Genomic DNA, 26,285 nt, shown 5'->3' on the forward strand with positions numbered 1-26,285 from the left:
GGAGGAACTGAGACAGGCTCCCCATGCGTGAGTAGGAAGGCTGTTTCCAGGTCAGCTGCTCCTCAGACCTCCATGCTGTCCAAAGGCTTGTTCCACTACAGCACTTAACTTAGACAGGCCCCTCTCTATCTCCTTCCCTTGTCCTCTCTTTTTACTCTCTGTCTCTGTCCTGCCCTTCAGTTGTTCCTTCACATGTAGATCAAACATGCCTCTCTGCTGGACCGTGAGGCCTCCTCTTCTTCCCCCTTCAGAAATATAAGAGAAAGAACGAGCTCTCTGGAGCTGAGTTCACTTGATTAGGCCCCGTCTCGAATCCACTCCCTCTCTCTTTCTGTCTGTCTCTCCCTCTGACACACACATGCAGCTGATAGGAGCAGGCTCATACATAGACAGTCACAGGACCCATGCTGGGTTAGAGATTTCCTGGACTCGGAGAAATTCTTTGCTTTAAATCAGAATTACGAGGAGAGAACTAGAATGGCGCTCAGTAGAGAGCATACACCCGCCAACAATCCTCCCTATGATTGTCTACTTCTTATTATATATTAAAGGAAAAGTGTTAGACTTTTTCCCTCAAGCTTTATTCATTATTTCACAAGAAAATGAAATAGAAAAATCCTTCATATTCATTAGGACATACTGCACTTCCATAACAGTAAAAGAAATGTCCACACAATTCTTTCAGATACAATATCAGGACTCTATTTGTCGTACTGACAAGGACAAACTGTTTACTATTTACTATAGATAGATAGATAGATAGATAGATAGATAGATAGATAGATAGATAGATAGATAGATAGATAGATACATAGGTAGATAGATAGATAGATAGATAGATAGATAGATAGATAGATAGATAGATAGATTGATAGATTTCTCCTTTTTGTCCACTGCCTTTTTGTGAAATGCACTGTAGCATTATCCCATGTATAACTCCAGTAGTGAGGAGTCAGTAGCTCACAGTCACAGTCTGTAGCTTTCTCCATTCAGGCCCATGCCAGGCTAATAACAGGCTGCCTGGCCGAGCTCGCTGTCTTCTCACATTATTATGTGGGTCCCGTCCCACAGCCCTGCCCTGATACGTCAGCAGTTATCGCTGCCGTTGCTATGTGGGCTGTGGGCCTCGGCTGCTGTCACAATGCTGTGGTCATTTCTCTGCTTGAGCACGCACACACACACACACACACACACACACACACACACACACACACAAACCACTACCACTAAGAGGGTCACAAGAAACTGGGGCAAAAATGTAGGAAATAACACGTCATGTTTTCTTACAGGAGTTCGATCAGATATGTAACTGAATCTCTAAAATCTATCCAAGCCTTAATTGGTCATTATAATATTATATATTTTTTATTAATTTAAGGCCACTGTCCCTTTTTTAAACTACCATTCATTAGAGTCTACATTTCCCATAAGACAGTGCAAACAAGATATGTTGTGTTATGTGTTTAGACCATATAATGATATACCTATAACACAATTGTTTTTTCATGGATTCAGACCTCATGTAATTGTGTGTGTAAGTGTGTGTGTGCTTGAGTTGCCAAATCTGTCTAAAACAATGTATCTGGTTGCAGGTTTGTGATTGGCCGCGAGCTTCCAGGCCAGCAGAGTGAGGTGGCCAGTCTGATCCAACAGACCCTGGAACAGGAGAGGAAACAGAGAGAGCTGCTTGAGCAACAGTACGCCCAGTATGACGCTGACGATGACGAGGTAATGACCACACAACGCTTCGCTGCGACAGAGCCGGGCACAAGATAGGCGATTATTGACCTTGTACACTCGAGAGGATGAAAGTATATAGGTGAGCCGCCTGTCACCTCATCTGAAAGAACAGATTCTTTGAACTAAAGCTCATATTAGCTGCTTTTATTTGAAGTTCTTATAGAGGACATGACACTGAGAAAATGAGGCTTCCAGTTGTCACTTAATGTAAATCAAGTCCCTTCTCGTGACAGCTGAACTGAAGTTTTAGCTTATTAACTCCATAAAACTGACTGACGGGAGGCTCTGATGCTGCCACGCAAACACACACACAAACACACACAAACACACACATGGAGGATGGCATGTCAGTCCTGGAAAACCATGATACTGCTGCTTACTCACAGCAAGTTTAATCCACCAGACACTGAGCTCATGGCCCTGCAACCCTTACTATGTGTGTGTGTGTCTGTGTGTGTGTGCCCTGTAGACTTGCATGAACACACACAATGTATAATGTACAGTAGTCATGTAAGGACGCACCACGGTAAAGTCAATCAGAGCCTCCTCACTCACACACACAGAGGAGCAGCTGCACTCATGCGTAGCTCGACTCTCACTCAGGCGTCTCCTCCTCCTCTATCTCCATCAGCCATGTTTGAAGTCTTCCATTTCCTGGTGGATGTTGGATCGAGAGCTCTCATGCATAAGGAACTCTCCTCCCGGTCCCTGGAAGCTGATCCCAGAACCAATCCCATAATCACAGCCACATACACATGTATCACTGACAGCTCTCATTACCGCTGCTACAGTGAGTCAAAGCTGGAATTGAACCATGGAGACACGCAAGATACCTCCATCATCTTCCTGTTGTCATCAGGTTCAAGTGAAACATGAGATCATGATCCCCTCAGACCCCCTGATCCCCACAAGGGCACATAAACATAAGAGTGGTGGTTTAGATAAAATTGTTTATCCATATATATGGATTACAAACGACTGTAAAAACACACTTCAACTCTGCCACTGCGGAGCACCAAGGCGTCCATAACAGCACAACTGCCGAATGGGTAAATAGTTACAATACCATTACAAAGATCTATGGAGCAATAAAAGGGTTCATCAATATTAATGTCTCTATGAATATTATATCAAGTTCTCACCGTGTGGACGTGTAGGCAGGTTATTTCTCACTCTGCCTGGTTAGATGTGACGGACTGGGCCTCGAGTCCCAAGAGGAGAGGATCCTCCTTCAGTTAGCGTTACACGTCGCACCCACACGTCAGCCCATGTGCGTGCTTGATCACACACTCGCTCACAGCGAGCGAGTGGACATGCGGATGACGTTTCTAGTGACGGACTTGAAACTGGAAGAATACAAATATCTTAAGGTGAAAAATAGGTTTTCATAAACGTAGGAGACGCACACGCAGATGTCAAAGTGGAAAGAAAACAAGATTCGAGAGCTTTCGTCGATGATCTGTAAACAAACACTTGTGAGTAATGTTATTCATACGTCAAGTGTTGCCTCCTGAAAATCGGACCCAGAAAATCTCCCGCTACATTCTTCGTATGTGAACGCCAACCTCTGGAAAATGTCCAGACCCTATTTCCCAGATAGGGTCTTCAAACAGCTTGAGTCAAAGAATCTCAAAGTGGCTCCTCTTTGCTGTCTTCCACCAGTGAAAGGACCAGTAACAGCCTTTCAAACCAGCACTGGCTGTAAGTCATTATGCCAACATCACACTGGGATTAGACCTTTATTCGTGGAGCCGCTCGTCACACACTGAACCCTCTAAACAACAGGACTTCTCCTCAGATCTTCCTCTTTATCCCCTGGTTCTTAATGCGTGTGGTGGGAGGTGATGCATTTATCTTATGCAAATTGGTGTGTGACTGCCCCTCGTGTTCAACAGCTAACTCCACCTTCCGTAAATGGGACCTCAATGGTTGATGCCGACGCCATGGCAACAAACAAGCCTATTATGTAAATGGCGCTCCGCAGACGAATCAGGCCAGAGAGCTTTAATCTGGGCGGAAGATAGATGGAGGGACGTGCAGGGGAATGAGATGTGGAGAGGATGTAGGCCAGGATGATGAGGGAGATGAGACTGTGTGTGTGTGTGTGTGTGTGTGTGTGTGTGTGTGTGTGTGTGTGTGTACTACATATATGTCAGATGAAGGCAGAGAGACAGATAGCTACAGGAAGATTCATTGTGGATGGATCAAGGCAGAGAGAAAAATCCGGAGACAAGTGCATAATAAATACTGCATACATTATAGTTTTATTTCCTTTTATATTTTATACATATATATATTTATATGTAGATGATAAAATGAAGTAATTAAATATGATACATAGTAAGATATAAAAAACAAGCCATCATCTCGGAATGGTTGGTCGTAATGATGAAAGTAAAATAAGATCACATGGCCTGATGCTCAGACGGAGACTGAGATGTTTTCATGTGGCTCCACTGGAAACATCAGACAGTGTTGGTCGTCAGCCAGAAAGTTAATCAACCATCAATTTAGAGCCGCTGCTAAATGGCTGGTGCCAACATTCATTATGCAGTTTTTTCAGAGCCAGGGAACAGACAAACTGGCTTGAATACAGACAGCCTAATGTCGTATATTAACGTCAAAGCCTAAAACAATGTGGTGATTTTTAATTTCCGGACGAAATTATTTCTAGGAGTCCTAATTTAAATGATTAGTTTTGACCTGTTATCTCCTTGACTAATTTGCACTTATAATCAAAAAGTGACACTGACATTTTGCCAGTATAACATATCTTGTACTTAATTTGACACTCGCAGTCTCACTCGTGAGACCAATTCATTTTTTAAAACGTTTTAGGAAGTGGGTTCACTACTGGTTATATAACATGTGGCATTAAAATGGCATCGCTCGTGTAAAAAATAGGATGGCATAAATAAATCGGAACATTACTTTTTTGAAAGTAAAAGTAATATGAACCTGGATTTTCATCCTTAAAGCTTTTCAAACAGCCGTGTCTTATATCTGTTGAGGACCCTATCTTCCTTGCACTGTGCTTTTTTCGTCCAACGTGTATCTGACCCTGCGTCTCCTCTCACAGCAGACGGGAGAGTACGCCACGGACGACGAGGACACGGGGACGACGGTGGCAGACGGAGAGAAGAACATCGAGGTGTTTGACTTGCCAGAGACAGAAGAAGTCTTGTCTCCGTCGGAGTTGGACGCCACTAAACTCTACCAGAAGTTCCGAGAGGTAAACTCAGATACTTCCTCATCAGGGGTTAACTCCAGCCTCCTAATATCCCCATGTAACAAAAAATGCATTACCCAAAAAAAGGCTAAGGCATTTTTCTGTTGGATCACTGGTTTGCTTTGAGGAATAACTTGTAAATATATGCACGCACCCTCTAGACTAACAAAAGGCACATACACAGCTCCGCCTGCTTTACTCAGCAGATTTATATTCTAAGATCCACTTAACCTCCTTAATTCCTAATCTGGACGATTAGAGGTGTGAATACAAAAGCAAATTTGTCTCCAGACCTTGGCAGCTCTTCACACAGCCCGCCTCTGAGAATAGAAACTTGTTGAACTTCTGCTGCCGCGGCGAACAAAGTCCTCGCCTCAAAATCGCGGGCTTTAAAACCGAATAGGAATTCACTGGCTGTTTGGCCGTTTATGCTTTTGAGGCTCCTGCAGAGCTGCTGGTATTGATTGCACAATCTGACACCGCTGGCACCGTAACACTTCAGCCTTTCTGACTGCCACACACACATTAAACAAATGGCTCCGGCTGCACTGCACGCACCGCGGGGGAGATCGAGTGAGAGAGTATATAATGCCAGGTCTCAGGATGAAGGCAGTCGTTCCATTTTCTCTGTACCTGGGCCTCCGTCTCTCCATAATGTAGCTTTTACCTTTCTTGTTTAAAGGTCTCTCGTCTTTGCTGTTTCAGACACACTTAAAGAAAGACGGGCAGGCAGCAGGGGAATGAGCCTCAGAGTATGAATAGTTTTGTACTGCAAATATTTGACCAGATGTAGAATTCAGACTTTGACACTTTGACTCATTGCTTAAGCTCCACAGCAGATTTAACAACAGCCAGCTCCTTGGCTCAACACTGATTCCAAATTCAAGATGAGCCAAAAATAGCAGATACGTTCTGCTTAGCTGTGAGGAAACATGTATTAAAATAATGGAAGTTTATCTATAGTAGAATCATAAATTTTGATGCAGTTGTAAGAAACATGACAAGGAGCTAAAGTGCGATTTCATCTAAGTGGATCTTCGCAACATGCAGATACAGGCTGTGTTGATGGCCTAAGCATAAAACAATATCTTTAATTATCGCAGTATTATTTTTATCATAAAAATGTTCTGATATATATCGATTTGATCTCAGATTTTTAAAATGTTTGATGTTTATTTGTCATTCTCTGCTCAAAAGAAAAAGGAGCAAAGAAAAAGTTTGATAACTTATAAAGAAATAATAATTATCTATATCGACTGATATGAACATTTTTGTTGAATATTTTGACGTTTCATGATGTGTCTAAATGTAGTGAGTCAAATAATTGTCTAACTTGTTTCTCACCTGCTCAACTTTTATTGATCTATCTCTTCTTTTTTTATTTCTATTCGTTCATTATTCCTCCTCTTCTCTGTGACTGCTCAGCTTAACGTCCATGCATAACTCATCCGCTGCTCTCTTTACCTCCCTCTCTCTCTCTCTCTCTCTCTCTCTCACTCTCCATCTCACGCATTTCACTTCAGAAAATATGCAAAGACTTATATATTATATATTTTATGAAGACGTTTTAGACACTGCATTGGAAAAAAGTGATTTAAAAAAAAAGATTTTCCTTTCTCGTTAATGTGGAGGAATTTGGGGATTTATTGCTGCATTAAAATACTTTTTTTAAATGATTTAACAATTCATCCATCCACCATCACTCGCCCGTCTCCCTCTCTCCTCTGGGAGTTTGTGTCAGTGCTGGAGCTGGGAGGCTGTCAGGGGAGGACAGGGTCGGCCGCCTCCGTCCGTCACACTGTATCGACAGCAGAGAGAGCCTGCGCGGCCGTGCATTAGATTATCTAACCGCCCTCTCTTTTCTCTCCCATCTTCTCTTTTCTCCCAACAGCTCCAGATCAAACATACAGTGACCGAGGCCGAGATCCAGAAGCTGAAAAACAAGGTAAGAGATTGTGTCAGGGCGTGGGCTGGTTGTGGGTGAGAATTACAGAAGTTTGTCGGAGTTTAAGCGATTTGTAAAATGGATGTGAGACGAGTGTCGGGATGGAAGGGAAGCTGATTTTCAAGCTTTAGGAGAAGATGTTGCTCTTTAGGACGAGGAAGCAGATTATTTTACAAAAACACGGCTATTAAGGAAAGTTTCTGCTCAAGTTGTTACCTGGGATATCGTTAAAAAAACATTCCAGCTTCCTGTGATTGGCAGCAATATTTTCCTTAGCAGTCTTATGAAGACAAAAGGCCTGAAATAGTTTTTAATTTCAGTATTGTGTATTTAGATGTCTGTAAAATGTTTTTTTTAGCACCCAATGTTACAAGAGTGTCTTTGGTTGTGTTTTTGTGTGTGTAGTCTGATATCTGTTTGCACATGTGTGTATTTGTGTCTACATACACATCCAAGTGTGTAGTTTTCATGCTCTGTCAGATTTGATTAATATACAAATCAATGCAAATGTGTGATATGTCGATATGAGCCCACTAATGGGGGCTTAAAAACCTTTTTAGGGATAGTGGAGGATCCATTTTTGAAAGCAAAATAAAGTATTCAATGTGAATGAATATGTGCTGCTGAATACAAACTTTGTATGTAATGAAAGTAAAGTAATTGAAGATATACATATTTCTACAAATGTTGGGGTCTGAAGGACAAGCTTTATGATTATGTCAATTGAAAAGCAGTCTTTATATGCATTAGTAAAACTAACAATGAAAATGTCCCTTATTCTAAGTAAAGTATTTTTTATGTCTGCCTCCAGTTGGCGTCAGTGGAGAGGGAAAAGCAGCGCTGGGAGAAGGAGAAGAGCCAGCTGAAGGCCAGCATCGAGGAGAACAAGGAGAGGATGCTGAAACTGGAGAGCTACTGGATCGAGGCGCAGACCCTCTGCCACACCGTCAACGAGCACCTGAAGGAGGCGCAGGCCCAGCACCAGACTCTGGAGAAGAAGTACAACAAGGCCAAGAAACTCATCAAAGACTTCCAGCAGAAGTAAGTCAACCTGTGCTAGAGCTGTTCACCCATGAAAGAGGAAAACTATGACCTCCTGTAGTTTTTAGAACATTTTCCTTTTTTCATTTTAATCCAGTTTCAATCATAAGACGCTCACTCTCTCGCTGTGAATTTCACGGAAACTAGTCTCACAACTTCTGGACATTTTATCAGGGGGCTGAAAAATATATATATTTATTCAGGGAATGTCTGAAAGCAGCGTTATTAGATGATGACTTGTTGCCATAGTTCCATGTGGCCCAATGCAGAAACTTGTAGCTGACCTACATCCTTCTTATGGGAGGCACTATTTCGACACTTACACCGTTTTCCAAAAATAGGTTGTTGCTTCAATACTGCCATAAAACATTCACATAAATATAAACATAATTTCGGATAAATTCCTGCATTTTCCTTCCACAGCCGCCCTCACTCTTCTCTGCGAACAGAAATAAAGAATATTTCCTGTATTTCCACCTTATGAGGCAGATCATGTCTTTTTTATAGCCCCACTCCCACTCCAGCAGCAAGAGCTGAGTTTCCACTCTGATCCTGTGCAGCTCCTCTGCTTCTCAGCGCGTTGATCTCTTTGGTCAGTCCCATCACAAACTCTCCCGCCAGGCTCCAGTCTGACTGCCTCTAATTGGCTGTGGTCCTCAGGGCCAGACGGATGCCAACTAATGAAACAAACTCTGCTCGCTGATCTTCAGTAGAGAACGGAGCGGTAGAGGAGAGACGGCAAACTCCCGGACCAAGGGTAGAGCAGGCATGAGGGAACAGCAGCGTTTATTATTCTCAGGAGATGTGTGTGTGTGTGTGTGTGTGTGTGTGTGTGTCTCTGTGTGTGTGCGTGAGTGTCTTCACTAGACATCCTAAAGATTAAGATGCATTTATTAGTCCCAAACACATGCACAGACATGCAAAGGCACACTCATGCAGGTAGGGAAATTCAATCTCTGCTTTTGACCCATCTGGTGCAGGACACACAGAGCAGTGAGCGACCATGTACGGCGCTCGAGGAGCAGATGTTGGGGGAGTAAGGTGCCTTGCTCAGGGGCACTAGACAGGGTAGATTTTGGATTTTTGGACAGATCAATCCAGGTTCGTCTTTTTGTTGTCTCTCCGTGGAGTCGAACCAGAGACGAACCAGAGACCTTCTCTGCCCATAGTCCAAGTTTCTGGCACTAGACCACCACCTCTCCTAAAACAGCCTCAGCTCCCTTTTCACCACATCTGTGCAAAGGGGCAGGCTCAGTCACACATGGCGCAAATGCACACACACACACACACACACACACTTAAATGTGTCCTGTGTGTTTCCTATCTTAACAAACAGCTACTCAGCACAGTACAATCTCTTTTTCCCTCCAGGGAGGTGGAGCTTATCCAGAAGGAGGATACAGAGAGGAGGCGGCTGGAGGAGGCTGAGAAAGCTCATCTGGCCGAGATCCAGGGGCTGCAAGTGAGGGTAAATCATATCTCGTTCTTAATCTTTTTCTGTCCATCTCTCATCATCTCTGCTCTCATTGTGTATCTCTCTGGGCTCTGTTGTTCTGTCTGTGCATGAAAGAATCAGCACATTGTCCTCAGAAATTCCTCAATTGGAAATAATCCAATTAATAGAGCCTGACTGGTATGGATTCTGGGGAGGCCGATGTTCATACTGATATAAGGGGGAAAAACTTTCCAATACTCTTATATCTACCGACATGTACGCAAAGAATTAATTGTCAAGTGATAGCCGATGGGCTCTGAGATTTGCAGAGGTTTTCTACTTATGAACGATGTAGTTTTCTCTGAGCTTGATTAAAGACTGTAAAAAGATTGTTGAGTTTAGCAGACCCCACTGGTGAAATGTAGGAAATACAATAACGATCAGCGGCAGCACGCCATTAGTTGTCTGTGCTTTTTCTGCCACATTTATATAAAGAAGTGTTCTCCCACCTGGACAGTGACGGCAGAGGGAGTCAGAGTCCAGGAGCCTGTAGTCCTTTTGGTTATTGTAAATTGATTTTCTGCTCTCGTGCTCTTAAAAAATGACAGTTTTGTGCTCTGGTCTCAGGTCGAGCCTCACAGTTGAATTTGCCTACAACCTGACTGTCCCCCTTTTATTATTCCACCAACTGAGCACTCACTCTCCTTTTCTGAACTGTCATACCGGGGCTGGAGAGGGGTTAAAAAAACAATAAGATCTGGAGTTAAATCCAGCGGACAGAGGAGTTAGGCTTTAACTAAACTGACAAACTTTCCAATGTGCTGTTGATATAAATGTTGGCTGATTTTGCAAACTCATGTTCGAATGTTGGGAATTCAACTCCTCATCATGTAGGCCATTGTCGTCAGGGCTTTAAAGCAGCCGCTTTGACAGGTTAACGCCCCGCGGCTGATTAACATCGACCGCTTCCTCTCCCGCCGCAGATTGCAACATTAGAGTCGGAGCTGATGCAGCTGATGAAGCAGAACGGCATCCAGGTCAACAACAACAACAGCAACAGCGCTGAGAGGCTCAACGCGCAGCAACACAGCCCCGTGCGAGCTGCAGCACAACTCAGAGGTGTGTCCGTGAGGATCAGTGTTGGGATGTCTTTGATATAAAGTAACGGTGTGGCATTGTGGGAAATAATGTTTATACAGTGTCTTGCTGAGAGACAGTTGAAAGGATTGGTACAACTTTCCTATTTGTTCATTCAATACAATAACTTGCACATCGACTAGAAATGGATGCAAGCAACTAGCTTTATTTGAGGGTGTGTTTCTTCTGTTCTCTGACTAAACTGACAGAAACCATCTAGGAAAATAAAATTCATGTGTACTTTGAGTTTTGAGTTTGGTCCATGTCCCATCTGCTTACATAGAGGAGGCAGGGTTTATGACCTATACTTCAGCCCAGGCTTATTGCTCCCTGGCTTCAGCTTCATATTAAAGGGGCAGATATGAGAGTGGTATTGATCTTTTAATCAAGCTTTTGGCAAGAAAGCGAAATGAACGTGAACCTGAACACCTCAGACCATTAATTTAATGAATAGAACGGCTTCTCAAATAGGAGAGTAAACATGAACATGACTTCCTGAACAAACGTTTGGTTTCCCAAAAGGCCGGATTGTTTAAATAAACAATTACCTATTGACTGAGAGAAGTTGTTTGTCCTCAACTGCTCTGCCATAACCTTTATTTAGCCTCGACCCTTTATTGACGCATTTTGCCCTTTGAAGGACACTGCAGAGATAGGACTGTCTTATTCGGCTGTAAGCAAACACACGCACACACACACACACACACACACACACATACACAAACTAAAATTCAGACATAGAGTTCAATCCCCTCTTTTTTCATGTACTGTACATCTCAAATCCTCCTCTTCCCCGCTGCCTCAGCAATCACACACACTCTCCCCTCTGACCCTGGTTTCACTCTGCACCACTGCGTTTACAAAATAAACAAGGAAACCCCTGTTCAAGCACATCTGCCCAACTTTGTTGTTTGTGTGTGGCACGTCTGATACTATACAGTGCAGACGGGGGAACTACATAGTGATTGGATCTGCACTGATCCCGATGACGCAGCCCATTATGCAATATTAAAAAAGATGGTTTGTGCAGGGGGTGGGGGTGGGGGGGGGTGTATGCGGGAGGTGAGCCCCAATGTCTGCTGAGGTCATCGTTTTAAAAGATTCAGTCTCTGTCTGATCTGACAGCGCCTCCCCGAACACTCAAGACTGGGCAGACACTTGATAACTGCCTGCTCACCTAATAGTGTTAAGATGATAGTTTAATTGAGTCTATGTATTTTTAATGGAGTTATGTAATGGGGGTGGCGACACTGGGACCAGGCCAGATAAAGTGCCTCAATGACAAAATCATGCACAGGGTAGGATTTTTGAAATGTTTTTTTTTTTTTTTTTTTTTTACCACAATCAATGTTGTTTTGTCTCTTTGTGTGTTTGTGTGTGTGTGATTCTAGACCTGAGGGACGGCTCTCCGCACTGCTCACCCAGCAAAAAGACGAACTACAGGGTGACAGCTACCCGTGACAGCATAAGCTCTACAGAGGGAGAGGTTTGCATTCAAATGCGCACACATGCACAAACCCACACACACACACACATACCCACACACCCACATACACACACTGGAGCTTTACTCTTAACTGTAACCATAGCTAGAAATCTAGCCTAACCTTAACCCTTACCTTAACCTAACATTAATCGTAATTCCTTCAACCAAAAAATGGGTGAATTCAGATTTTTGGGTGAATTATTCTTCAAAACCATAAGTCTTCACCATAAAATCTAATAATTTACATACATACTTGCTTATTGTCCCCATCAGGGAGACAAGTCCCCATAATGTAACTGTATAAACAGATCCCCACAATATAGGCATACCTGGACCACACACACACACACACACACACACTTGCACAAATTACCCTTACTCACTGAACCTTAAATTAACATATTTGAAACAACAGCTTCAACAACAGCATCCAGATGTGATGTGGATCGATGGGATGTTTAATCAAACGACCTCCATTACTCTCATTAGACTACACTTACATTTAACATGCCTTTTTATTTCACCACAGGATGTCTCATTGGCGTGTGTGTATGTCTCTCAGCGTATTTGTCTGTCTTCAACCCCTGTCCATTCCACTTTAGTCTTTTAATGGATTAATTGGGGAGTGCTGCTCAGCCGCACTAATTGCGTCTGCAGTGCTGTCACTACTTGTTGTCTCTCCCCGTGTTATAATAACGGCCACAGTCTGGGGTTTTTTCCGGATGAAGGGACACTGCCGTCCTTTAACTCAGCCAGAGCAGGAGCGAGTTGGTTTGAGAACTGGATCAGAATTGGCAGGAACACGAGAAGCTTCCAGGGAGATAGAATAAAGAGGACAAGGAATTAGAGAATTAGAAACAGTGAAAGTATGTCAAGTGACTTCTCCCAGCTGAGTCTGCGGTGCCGGCTGTTCAGATCAAATTTACTTTAATTGGACTTCATTCTTCGTTTTCGCTGGACTTCTTTGAAACCTCTCTTATCCATTTCACTCATTTTCATCCTTCACGACTCTCTCTTTCTAGGCCTCTCCTCATCTTCTGCTGTTTGCATCTGTCCCCAGGTATTAGAGGGACATGGCAGTCCAGCACACAGTCGCTCTGGTTCGATTCGTAGTGGGACGTCTTGTGATGGAGGAGCGGTGGTCCTCAGGGGTCCCGGCAGTGCAGAAAGCTCCCCCAGGCGAGCGCTGCACTCCTCCTCCACCACAGGAATAATCCAGGATGGTGAGTACTGGGATTCAATTGCTGTCTATTTATGTAAACTGCATTTCTGTCATTATCACGTATCTTTTTTGATAATTGTGTAAGCCCATTGATCTCAGTGTTTGTGATCGCAGGTTCTCGGTCTCCTGCGTTGTCGAGCCCGTCTCACAGTCTGGAGGAGCACAGACCGGCTCTGGACTCTGGGTAAGACCACGCACACTGGAACGCCATGTTATCCTTCTGCATTAATACATTTAAAAGTAATGAGCAATTAAGAATATCGTAAAAAAGGGGGGCACAACCCGGCAGGTGTCTAAGCAAACGTTATTAAAAGATGGAATGTTGTTTCACATTTTATAACATTCAAAGTCAAACTATGTTTTCAATCAGGTCCCTCAGGAAAACCAAAGTGAAGGACAGAGACCCCAGAGCCTCACCTGGAAACAGGTAAATGATCAGAGCTTCAGAGTTACAGTTAGCTTTTATAAGACAGTGCTCTGGAGCAGTGCTCGCTGTTTGGATGTACCTGGTGTCATTGACCACGTTTACAATAGTCTGAATAAGACACTGCCATGGAACCATTATTTTTGGAATACCTTAACCCAAATGAACTCATATTTGGAATAAGCAATAATCAAATGAAGACATGTGGAGTATTCCGACCTTAGTCCCAATATATGGACTTAATCGCATTGTCATGTCCTATCTGAGATTTCACAGTATTTTGCGTCATAGACATATGGCAGTTACCAGCTGCTTGAGGACTCAGGTCCTCGGTTTGATTGTAAACAAGACGTAGGACGTAATGTTGACGTGAGTCCTATTCAGACCATGCTCTGTAATGTGAAAATGCTATTATGAAATACATCTTATTCAGAAAAAGCTCAATATTTTAAGAATATTGCTGTTGATGTAAACATAGTCAGTGATTGCTGTTTCAGGAGCTGTTTCATACAGTGTGGTACAGTAATCTTCACTACTGACCTCTACTTCACCCCTCCCCCTCTCTCCCTCTCCCTCTCCCTCCCTCTCTCTCCCTCACTCTCTCCCTCTCTCCCTCTCTCACTCCCTCTCTCTCCCTCTCTCAGCTCCACAGAGCTATCAGTCGAGGACAGTCCAGAGAAACTCAAGGCCAAGGTAAAAGAAGTTTGTCTGCTGGTTCTTTGAGCAAATAATCATTGACTTGACAGATACTTGACCCTTGACAACTTTGCCATTACACTTTGACGCATTGTGTTATTTCTGTTGAACAGAACTCCCTTACATGGCCCCACTTCTTCTCCTATTCATATTACTTGGTATTGTATTCTTTTGCGTTTTGTTCAATTATACTTGAATCTCCTAAAATGGGTGTTGTTACTCTCACAGGTAAACAGGGTTTAGTAGAAAATGAAATGCATAATTGCATAATTAATTGTAACAAAGATGATTAGTCTGACATGATCCTAAACATTGTTTCTAATCTCCGTAATGCCCATTTTCAAAATCACCATCTCAAGTATTAAAAGATTAAAATCTTCCCAAGTGCTCCCAGTACAAATCAATTTCATTAGGCCTCTAAAATAAGTTAGATTTCGTACTAATTCAATAAGATTACAGTTATTAACTTGGGCATCTGTTGCAGTGTATGAATTTGAATGAAACCTGTTTCTAACCCGGTGGAGTATCAGATGTCGTCACCTCAGGATTGAAATGGAGATTGTGTTTGATCCAGTGCCTTCTTCTCCTCCCTAAGGAACTCTGACCACAAGATAAATCAATGCACAATTTATGCACATTGATAAAAACATGGATTCAGCCCAGATAGCTTAAAGTCCGAACATGTAAGATTAGTCTTTTACCTCAGATAGCAAAGAGTCTCAAAGAGTCCCCTCAAACAGTGTTAAACTAAATGGGATGATTGCTTTTAACTCAAAATCTTGTATAAATAAAAAACTTATCATGCTTCCTGGACTGAGGGGACGCAGTATATTCCACGTGGAGAAAACGAGGAACAATTCACACAAACGTATTGCCCCATTTATAAGAATGTGATGTTTTGAGTTTTATCTCACGAAGAAACATTTTTATGTGTCTCACTCTTTCCTCCTCCTGATATCAGCAGCTTGTCTCCTGCTGTTTAAGAACGGATCTTAATGTAATCCCTGTATGTCCACACTGTCCCACACTCAATAGGACAAAGGGACAGATTTGGGGAGTTGGATATCATCCAGCTACATCATCTCTAACCACCAGTTTGAGCTGTGATGGAGCCGCTTACGTGCACAGCCCCTGTCTTCATGCACTCCGTCTCTTTCTCATTCGGGTTCATGCACAGAGGAAAAGCCCTTAATTTTCTTGATTAATTCACTCCACATTCAGCCTCTCTGTGTAGGAAATTGATTTAATAACACCCTCTTTTTGATTTAAATTTACAGCATCATCACACTAATGCAACATTGTGTCATTCTTTAATCAATAGCACTTAGCAGAAACATCAATAAGAGGGAAGCACTCTGAACTAAATTCCACTAAATTCAGGCCCAGAGGTGGCTGCGTCTCACGGTGAGGCTTGTAAGTGTGTCGTTGATTTTATTTATTTGTATTTTTCAGGGACCCACTTTGAATGACGATCAGAGCGTCAGCAGCAGCAGCTCGGTAGAGATCAGCGGTCTGCTGGGTGAAGCCAAGATGTCAGGACGCTCGCAGACACTGGCGCTGTCCTCAGACGAGGTACACGCACAATCTTACGATATATTCATGCAGATCCAACGTACGAATGAAAAGTACAAACCTTAAATCAAAGCTTTCTGTCAGTACTGAAAGTCCCATTTCAGGAGCTCATTACGATTGTAGCAGTGGTGAGCCTTTGCCTCCTGTTCTTAATGAGCCAAGTATGTGTTCACATACACATTTTGACCCTGGTTCAACATTGTTCTCAGTGTACTTACACATCGACAACAAAACCTCAACAATCAAGGTAAAGAATGGTACAGGAGTAAACAGTAGAAGTAGGGTAGTATAATAATAATAATTATTCACATTTTGACTCAAAGCACTTAGTTTTGTAAAAATGTAGTCATGTACATATAAATAAAAAAACATAGAATTTGCTTCAACAATGTGTTTGTATTCATATGAGGTAGAAGAAATCTGGGGAGTCGTTTTTTTTTTTATTTATGTCCCTAATTTATAATTTTTATAGATACATCTGACAGAAAAAAAACCCATCATCAGCCGCTTTGCTCACATTCTTCTTACAGATGACAAGATGCTGAATGATGAATGCAGCAGTTCAGGCTCATTGTATTTTGCTGCTCTGTTAACACCACAGTCATTTTCTGTTGTTTTCTCTGCTGCAACGTTCAGAGTCTGGATATGATAGATGACGAGGTGAGACTGAGGCTGCCGGCCTACAGAGGACGTTTGACTTGTATTTGTGTTTCGACTAGATGCCATTTGTCTGTGTTTCATTTCCGCATAATAGTATTTTTTTCTGTCCCACAGAATTAGTTTGTCATTCGTTTTAATATATATTTCCCACTGTATTTCCCCTTTTTTATGGTAATATTTAGTTTCATCTCAACTCATCATTCATCTAGTTTTCTGTTGAAGATACTTTTAGTGCCTCGTCATAAAATCTGTATTAAACAGTAAAAGATTGTTTTCCATCTTTCTTTATCTGTGTTTAGATCCTGGACGAGGGACAGTTGTTGAAGCAGCACCAGTGGCAGAGCCAGAATATTACAGAGTGGACTTCCCAGCAAGTGGCCCGCTGGCTTTTGGGCCTCAACTTAGAACACCATATCCCAGAATTCACTGCCAAAAACATAGACGGAGAACAGCTGCTAGAGCTAGATAGCACTGAGCTGAAGGTCGGTTCAAACTTCATGTAGTTACATACATATATTGCATTCACATACAGATACAATAGAGCCTGTAGATATAGTGTATTGGTATTGTATACATGTAATTGCAGTGTATAGAAATCACAAATTTAGGAAAAGAAAATGTAGAAATTATATATTTGGCTGCTGACAAATCAATTTTTAAACTGTGAAATATTCTAATTAGAACATTAACGTAAACGTTAACAGGTAAATGGACCGACCAAAGACACCGGATTTCTAAGCATGTTCTTTTGTTTCAGGCCCTTGGAGTCACTTCTTCGCAGGACCGTGCCCTGATCAAGAAAAAGATCAAAGACCTTAAAATGTTGATGGAGAAGGCCAAGAGGAACCACGAGAAGCTTGAGAAACAACGCGAGAAGCTTCGCAAGAGAGAGCTGGAGCAGCCGTCAGAGTGAAGCATGCTCACCTCTTCCATAGCGCTGCAACTAGTAGCATCGAGGAACAGAAAGTCAGTTGGCCCTACATATGAACCCTGAGGGACGCCCGCTTAGTAGTTCAATAGTTGTCAGTGCTGGAGCTCCACCACAAAATGTCAGATTGTTGAGTGACTTCCTCACCGAGCAATTCAAACCAAAATGAACAGTTGGACAATAGGATGCTGCCCCCCCCTTTCCTTCTATTTACACCCACCCTGTGTCTTTAGTCATTTAAGAACTCACTCAGTTCTATTTATTTTGCTATTTATGGCTTGTAAATTGAAATTATTTATCGCAACCAGAGTGAGTCTGTGTTAAGTCTGTCTCATCCTCATCCCTTATTGTTCTCAGAGCCATCATACAACCTACAGACACAGCAACCATGTACATACACAGTGACGTATACAGATGATAATCTGTTTGATGTGCCATTTTGATAGACTTGTGTATATATTGTTCAGATACATCAAATCTATTGCTTTGAAGCACACACAGGTCAGTGTGTGTGCATGCAATATAAGAGGCAGTTCTCATCTCCCACCACCAGGTGTCCACATGCTACTTCCTGTCCCCTTCTGACAAAGATGACACTACTAGAACTTTCCAACAGGAACTGAACTGGACACTGGAAGAACTCTCTCTGTATCTACGAGAACACTGGAAGTGCAAACACTGTAAATGCAAACCACTGCAGTAGCTTGTACAGTGCTCCTTACAGTATACATGTACCATAACAATAGCAGTTGTCTATGTAAAAATTGCAACAACATGCTGTACTCATTGGACTGGTTCTAATGGAGACTTCAGGTAGAAAGTAATGGTGAAACTCGTAACCTACCAAACCCAAACCGTACAAACAAAAGACAAAACAAGATGAGAAAAAGAATCATACTGCTTATACGCGTACTGTTGCTTTGACTCTGCTTATAACCTGCTTCTGACCACTTTTTATATCCTCTCAATAACAAACATCATACCACGTCGCTGCCTTTAGAAATTCTAGTGACGTAGAATTGTCAGAATTCGACCCGCTTCTGTGTGAGTGTTGATACACATACGGTAGATTACATCCATCTCTGATTGTTATTTTACTCCTTCAGAAGAATCACAGGTCGCTTACACCATGCAAAAGACTCTGGAATATTCTTAACGATATTTAAGAATGCTGCCATATACGTGGTTTATCTCTGCGACCATTGACAAATGCAGGACGCCCAGACACTGTCTTAAAGTTAAACTGATACTTCTGATGTTACAATGGAAATTGCGACTGACAGATGCAATATAGTTTGAATTTTCCTATGAAACCGTTTCAGTAAGACTTATAACACTTTTTTTGATTTTACTAGTTAGATGAAAAATATACCTTTTTGAAATTGATTTTGACCTGTGTACTTTATGCAGTGATTGTTTTTAGGATTATCCCTGAGAGACGTGTTCCCTGTGTTACTTCTTTATCATTCCCAGGAATCATTAGGTTTACAGTAAATAAAGAGATCCCAGTGTCACCGTGATGAGACACGAAGGCAGCTTTGAGTTTCGCTCCATCTGCCTGTAAGTGCCCCGCCTGGTGAACTGATAACAGGTTAAGAACATGAGGAAGATTTGGGGTTACAGATCTGTTAATTTATTTATTTCTGTATTTAACGAAGCAACTGACTATTGTTTATGATAACTTTAATAATAAGAGTATTATTAACACCTAATGATGATTTATCCAGAATTGTACGATTACTTCCTTTTTTGCCAAAACCTAATTAAAGCTGTCCATTAGAAATGTCTTAGATTTAAATGGTTGTTATGGAACGAACGCAAGAAGCAAGAAGAAACAGTGATTCTCTCCCATTGTGCTTGTGGTTTTTCCTCCAATACAACCACAGTGCTGCTCCAGTGCTACTCCCAAGTAAACTGCTCACGGTGTATTCTTATGGAATATTTTGTAACACTTGAACCTCTCTGTGAATACCCCCCCTCACTCCTTTTTGACTCTTTTGTATATATAGTCAAAACCCAGAGCAATATGCTGTAAGAATCCTAAAGACGCCTTGTTTTCTATCGTGTGCGGATGCCGTTTGTCCGAGGGCTGAGGAGGCATGGAAGCTCTGACCTGAGCCCACGTGTGTTCCATATCTTTTTCTTGACGTGCTTGAACCGAACTCAACATGATGAAACCCAACGTGTGGACGAGACCCTGGTGCTCCTCGCCGTGTTTTCAGCCATGATGCCTGGAAGGGTTTTTGTCTTCACGTGCGTAGAGAGCGAGCGATAATCAGACAGCTATAGCCATGCTGACTCTCCTCCTCCTCCTCCTCTTCCTCCTTTATTTGTCATTACCTTGATCTCTCTTTTTTTTTTCTCATTCTGAAAAGTTTAAAAGGGCAGCTACCTGTCACACTGAATAAAATGTGCAGTCACTGTCCATAGCCGCCTCTTGTTTCCTTTGTTTTCTGTTACGTTTCCTAAGGCTGTGTCTACATAGTTTGAACTGGTCATTTGCCAGCCAGGGACAAAATCCCACAGAGATCCACAGGGTGAAAAATATCCATCCATCTATCCACCCATCTGTCTGTCTATCCATTCATCTATCATCTATCCATCTATCCATCTATCCATCTATCCATCCATCCATCCATCTATCAATCTGTCCTCCCATCCATCAATTAATCTATCCATCCATCTATCCATCTATAGACCCATCCGTCTGTCTATCCATTCATCCATCCATCCATCCATTCATCCATTTATCTATCTATCCAATCTTTCTTTGCTTTGCTTTTCTCTCTGTGGCTTATCTTTTCTTATCTTTCTGTCTTTATTTTATTGGCTTATCTTTTCTTTTTGTGTTTGTTTCATTGTTTGTCTCTTTCTGAAATTGCCAAACATAAAGTATAGATCCAGCTCAGTCATAATAAAAGGGTTTAATAGAATGAAAGAGAAGTTTTCCTCTCTGAAACTTTTAGTCTCTGCCGTGTTCAAATGACCTGTTATATTAACCATGCGATCATGATCCACCATGCTGACCTGCAGCCAGCCACAGTCAGCTGTAGCTCTCCAGTATCTCCCTCCCTTCCTCCTTTCTATTTATATTCTGCTACAATTCGCTCTAGGACTATTTTCTCCCTCTGACACGCACCCCGCCCCCAGCTTCATTTTTGTCCTCCTTCCTCATACGCCTCCAATAGCTGGGCCTTCCCAGTGTGGATATGCTTAATTCTTTCATTATCACCATTTGTACATTCATTTTTGATTTACTACATGCCGTGTGGAGAACAGTAGTGTGTGAGCCGGCTGGTGTAGCAGTGCAAGGCCCTCAGCTCATGGAGGAGTTCAGCCCCAGGCAACTTGATGTCAAGCAGCTAAAGCTAAAGTTCCTGGAGGCTCTGCAGACCAATAATGCCCAGGAGGTCCTGCAGATCCTGCACACTGGGGAGATAGACATTGACACGGTGCTGGAAGTGGAGGACCCCAGCATGGTCCTGGCCTCATACAAACAAGGTAAGCAGGAAGTAGGATGAGGGACAACCCCTAACCCCGGTTTAAGGGTTGTAACCAGTTTGTGTGCTTGTCTGTCTTTACTGAGTGCATGGGCTCAGAGGGATAAACTTGACAACTTAGATTAGACAGATATCTGCAATAAAGTACATGTTGATATTAGATAACACATTTTCAACAAGAGTGACACTCAGTAGAGCACGCACCTCCTTGTGTGGGTGTCTAGTTATTATAATAGAGATATAAAAGACAATCCTGCCGACAAATAAACAGACCCTGTGAACATTTAACCTCCTTTGTGGAGGATAAAAGCTAAAGTTGATTATATTGAATTCATTTTAATTTAATTTGTATGGTGCCAAATCACAACATGCACTATCTCAAGGTTGTCAACACTTTCTGACTGCTTCTGCACTGCATCCACTAGGTGGTGCTAAACCCACAGAGATCCTAAGGCTGGAAATTACCACAGTCTAAGAAGTACTGTTTACACTATTTCATTTTAAGGTCTTTAACTTTAAAAGAAAGAAAGAAAGTAACTTAAAGACTTAAATAAAATAAATCTGTGTAAGTCAGGAATAATCATCAGCACCTTTAGCCTTCACTGTCACTATGAATCCCTCCTGCTTGTCCACTCTACTGCAGGTTATTGGCTCCCAGGCTACAAACTGGAGACCTCCTGGGCGATGGGTATTCATGTGTGTGTGATGTACAACGCTGTGGAAACTGCACTAGTGCTCCTTCAGGAGGGTGCCGCCATTAACCGGATGCCCAATGGGAAGACCCCGCTGCATGTGGCCTGCGAGGTCTCAAACGCCGAGTGTACGGATTTACTTTTGGCTCACAGGGCAAAGGTCAACAGCCTATCGCTGAGTGGGCACACCCCACTGCACTACTGCATCACCAGGGAGTCTGTGGACTGTGCCAAGCAGCTCATCTCTAGAGGTCAGCAGGGGAGGATGCATAGGTAGATGGATGTTTGGGTTGAATTGCAAACACAGAGTTAATAAAGGACGAATCAACAAAATAATAATCATTTCATTTTCCCCCATGGAGGTGCAAAACTCAACATGCCCAGCTACAACAACGATGAGGTCACACCGTTACACACAGCAGCCAGGTTCGGAGTTCCAGAGCTGGTGGCTCTTTACTTGGCCCACGGAGCATCTGTGAACGCAGTCAACTCTTTGCAGGAGACAGCTTTGATCACCGCGGCCTTCTGGACTTTTGATAATAAAGAACAAACCTACAGCGAGGATCACCATTTAGTCTGTCGTCTCCTGCTGGACCACCAAGCAGGTGCGAGGTTCTGGATCAAGGACTGTGCGTGATGTTTGACTCGTGGTTTGTGTGCGTCAGAAATCTTTGTTTCCCCGAAATGTTTCTTTTCTGCTGCAGATCCCAACCTCAGAGAAGAAGACCACAAAACAGCTCTTCACAAAGCAGCCTGGCACTGTGACCACGTCCTGATGGAGATGCTGCTGGAGGCCGGAGCGGACACAAGAGTCATGGACATCAATGGCTGCGCCCCCATTCAGTATCTCCTCAAAGTGACCGATGTCAGGCCGATGGCCATACCTGAGCTTTGCTATCAGCTGCTGCTCAACCACAACGCAGCCAGAATCTACCCACAACAGTTCCACAAGGTATGGACCGAGGTTCCTAAATTATATCAAACAAGAATGGCCCTCAAAGTCCAAACAGTGGCTTTGATTCCATCAAGCTGCACCAATTTACACACACTCATAGATATCTGTCCTGGTATTTTTTCAGGAAGATCAATAAATTATTATCAGGGAAATTATAAGGAAAATATATATTTGAAAAAAGACATTGGCCCATGACCCAGGTGTCACGAAAATCCATTCAGTCATTTAATTTGAACCAAATGCAATAACATGACAATGCAGTGCGATAACATGACATTTTATATGCTGATGGCAAACACTCATCATTTGTGCACAATGTCTTGTTGTGTATTGTTTTGTGCAGGTGCTTCAGTCCTGCTACGACCACCCTGGAGTAGTAGAAATTATGGTCAACTCTTATGAACATTTAAAACCCACAAGGAAGTGGAGAGACGCCATTCCTGATGACTGCTACCAGGTAGAACAGGGTGGTATTATGGATAGTATGTATGTATTTGAATTAGTGCAGAGCAGTGAAAAAGCTTATGATCATTTTACCTCTTCCTTAGCGACATAAAGACTTCTACGACTCTCTGTTTGCCGTTTGCACCAACACGCCACGCAGCCTGCTCCACCTCACCAGATGTGCCATCAGAGCCAGCCTGGGCGGCCTCTGCCACAGGGGTGTCGCACAGCTTCCTCTGCCCCGTCCCATGAAGAAATACTTATTATTAGACCCAGAGGGGTTACTGTACTGATGGAGAGACTTGTTTTTCCATATGTCGCTTGAATCCCACGGGCTGTTTGACTGGAACACGAGAAACCCCCTGTTCCATGAAAGTGAAAAAGGAACTCAAACTTTGAACAAATCACAAATCAACTGATCATTTAACCTCATATATAGAGGAGTGTGAGCTATAGGTGAGAAAATGGCAATATATTGGTGATAATAATAATAATGTGATTGACGAGTAAGGTTATCTGCCGGCCTGGCCACATGGAACTGCCACACTTTTCTCGACTTGTGTCTTTCTGTCTTTTTTGGACTATTTCTATATTTAACCCTCTCTAATGACCTTATCTGCCAGTTTTTAACAGTAGTGTCATTGTTTTTGTATTAATTATCCACATGTGCAGTGTTGTCAACTCTCTAATACAGCTTCATACTTCAGAGGATCCAGATTTGCCTAGCAACCGGCCCCGATACCCACTCTCACCTTCACGCTCTCGTGATTCTCCAGAACAGAACAAACACTCAACAACAGCGCTCCACGAGTGCAAAGTGTTTTTCCAGTGGACTGCACATGTAGCTGCAAATATGGACCAATACCAATTTTCGATCTCCAGTCCATAATGTAATGCAAATATTACAGCTTTCCAGAGGTTCCATACATAACTAGAAGGGCCATTGAGGAGTGAATACCTCTGCCAAGGCTGATTGGCCACATTATCACCACATTACCTACTATATTACACCAAAGGAATGTTTTTTACTGTACTATAACAATTATGTCATGAGGAATTCCTGATCAAATCTGCTCCAGAGGTCAAAGGCTTCTTCCTCCTTGGCTTATACCCAACTGTTCCAGAAAGTTTCAGGAAAATTGGTTAGCTTAATCCTTTTGAAAAAGAGACAAACAGGCATACATATTTTTTTTCTACTTTAATTCACTACTTGCTTCTTGTATAATATAACAGAGCACATTTGTAGTAAGAAGGGACTTGCTGGTAGGAAACTTTCAAATCCTGACATTAAATAACTTAAAGTAAAGTTGCTGTATGGTTAATTAATCCAGAGGCAAACACGATCTCAGTCGTATAAGTAAACCTACAGTGTCCAATGTTCATCTTGACTCTGTCAATCACCGTACTGTGGGTGGGTCAACGTATTTGTGTTACTGCCATGACTTGGTACGTTGTGTTACTGTGTCACAGCATGTGCACAGTTGTACATGAATGAATGCTGACAGAGGATCAGGTTCAAGGCCGGTGACCTTAAAGCGAAACCGTCTTTAAAGTCAGACAGGTGCTGCACGCATGGCCCATGAGCTCAGGCAGCCAAACTGTGGTTCCAACATCTGCTCTTATCTGTAAATTAGCAGAAGAGTTGATACTCAGAGCGGGTAATTAATGCTTGTTAAATTGTTTGCTGTGTTTTAAAATTTATTTTTCACATTTTAATGAAAGCCTTGAGCAAAATAAAATGATCCAAATCAAATCTCTATCGTAGCTATGCTGGCTTGTGTGTGTTTGTGTGTGTGTGTGTGTGTGTGTGTGTGTGTGTGTGTGTGTGTGTGTGTGTGTGCATGTGCGTGTGTGTGCAGCAGACAAACTCCAGCCCAGAAACATTGTCTGGATGACTTAGGGGTCAGAACTGACTCTCTGGGATCTTAAAATAAACCACTAAGAGTCAGAGAGTTGTCAGGACTAGAATGGCACTCAGTGGATCCAACATGGCCCAACAATCACTTCAAATTCAATCAAGCAAATTTCACACACTCATTAATGTCAGTTCCGTATATGTGGCAAATAATCTGACCCTGTCAATTATTCTCTGAGAAATTGGTTAAATTGTCTAGAAGTACTGCCCAGCGGTTGTGTGGTTCCGGACATATTATTTTCCCATTGGTATGAAGTCATTGTGACCTTTGCCTCAGATCACTGAAATCGAATCAGCCTTTAACAGCTTCCCGAAACACTTGAGATACAATGTTGAAGAGGCCAAAAACCAACACAACCCAAATCTTATCAGTTCATTTGTAAACAGTAAAAAAGAAACATTTGTGCCAAAGTTGAAAGGACACTCTTAAGATAACATGTTCACCAGGCAATAACGGGCTCAGTGAGATCACTGTGACCTTGACCTTTGACCAATGAAATCCAATCACTTTATCCTTGAGTCGTACTGGATATTTAGTATATAGAAATTCCCTGAAGGCATTGTTGACATATTGCATTAAGAAAAACAATGACGTTCCAAATTTGAAAGGATTCTCTCAAGACGTTGTGTGTACTTCACAAGGAATACTCGGGATTTGTAAGAAAAACCTATCTTACAACGATAAAGTTAGAAAGAAAGTGAAAGAAAAATCTATTTATCCAAATCTGTGCCACAATCGAATGAGTTCTTTCTTGGCCCATGTCCCATCCTTCCAACAAGTTTCATGTTGATCGGTTCAGTGTTTTTTTGCGTAATCCTGCTGACAAACAAACATTTGGACAGAGGTGAAAACATAACCTCCTTGGCAGGGGAAGAGGAGGGGGCTCCGTCTTTAGTCGCCGTTGACACGGCAGCGTTACTTTTTATCCTTTTTATTCTGCTGCCTTTCAGACTGAGCCGAAATAATGCTGTCCTTGTGTTGATGTGTCATGCCGATACAACCTCAGTGAGCTGGAAAAGAGGGTCGAGGGCGACAGACAGAGAGAGAGACAGAAGCAGAATAGAGCACAACATGTGGCCACACTAATGAAGGGGCAAAACAGAGCAGGACGGCCTGTTCTCAGCCCCCAATGGCAGCCGGCCACGAGAAGCCAACGGCCTGTGTCGGCGGCGGTGGCAGACAAACAGAGCAAAGTTTCCTAAAGCAATCTGGGGAGGGAGAGGAGTGAGCGGAGGACACGCCACACGTTGCCGTTCACGTAAC

General features: G+C 42.6%; 2 protein-coding genes across 5 annotated transcripts in view; both read left to right on the plus strand.

Moving 5' to 3' along the window:
• The window catches only part of ppp1r9a (protein phosphatase 1, regulatory subunit 9A), a 43,107-nt gene extending 23,167 nt beyond the window's left edge, over positions 1–19,940 (plus strand). The window contains exons 6-21 of one of the 4 annotated variants that reach the window (XM_062409511.1): positions 1,593–1,728; positions 4,820–4,972; positions 6,861–6,914; positions 7,726–7,955; positions 9,327–9,423; positions 10,374–10,509; positions 11,919–12,013; positions 13,074–13,236; positions 13,350–13,419; positions 13,606–13,662; positions 14,304–14,352; positions 14,469–14,513; positions 15,808–15,927; positions 16,564–16,587; positions 16,887–17,069; positions 17,345–19,940. In XM_062409511.1, coding sequence (XP_062265495.1) covers positions 1,593–1,728; positions 4,820–4,972; positions 6,861–6,914; positions 7,726–7,955; positions 9,327–9,423; positions 10,374–10,509; positions 11,919–12,013; positions 13,074–13,236; positions 13,350–13,419; positions 13,606–13,662; positions 14,304–14,352; positions 14,469–14,513; positions 15,808–15,927; positions 16,564–16,587; positions 16,887–17,069; positions 17,345–17,500 — 1,768 coding nt within the window. In that variant the 3' untranslated portion in view covers positions 17,501–19,940. The remainder of the gene's footprint in view (positions 1–1,592; positions 1,729–4,819; positions 4,973–6,860; positions 6,915–7,725; positions 7,956–9,326; positions 9,424–10,373; positions 10,510–11,918; positions 12,014–13,073; positions 13,237–13,349; positions 13,420–13,605; positions 13,663–14,303; positions 14,353–14,468; positions 14,514–15,807; positions 15,928–16,563; positions 16,588–16,886; positions 17,070–17,344) is intronic. The other 3 variants (XM_062409512.1, XM_062409513.1, XM_062409514.1) reach the window with 3 other exon arrangements.
• A 769-nt stretch (positions 19,941–20,709) lies between these two features.
• asb4 (ankyrin repeat and SOCS box containing 4) lies at positions 20,710–24,858 on the plus strand. Its single transcript, XM_062409401.1, has 6 exons — positions 20,710–21,016; positions 21,659–21,958; positions 22,070–22,312; positions 22,412–22,659; positions 23,006–23,119; positions 23,211–24,858. Exons 1-6 carry the CDS (start codon positions 20,725–20,727, stop codon positions 23,397–23,399), a joined length of 1,386 nt encoding a protein of 461 aa, XP_062265385.1. The 5' UTR covers positions 20,710–20,724; the 3' UTR covers positions 23,400–24,858.
• The last annotated feature ends 1,427 nt before the right edge of the window (positions 24,859–26,285 follow it).

The sequence above is a fragment of the Platichthys flesus genome, chromosome 17 (genome assembly GCF_949316205.1).
Source record: "Platichthys flesus chromosome 17, fPlaFle2.1, whole genome shotgun sequence".
In the NCBI taxonomy this organism is placed as follows: domain Eukaryota; kingdom Metazoa; phylum Chordata; class Actinopteri; order Pleuronectiformes; family Pleuronectidae; genus Platichthys; species Platichthys flesus.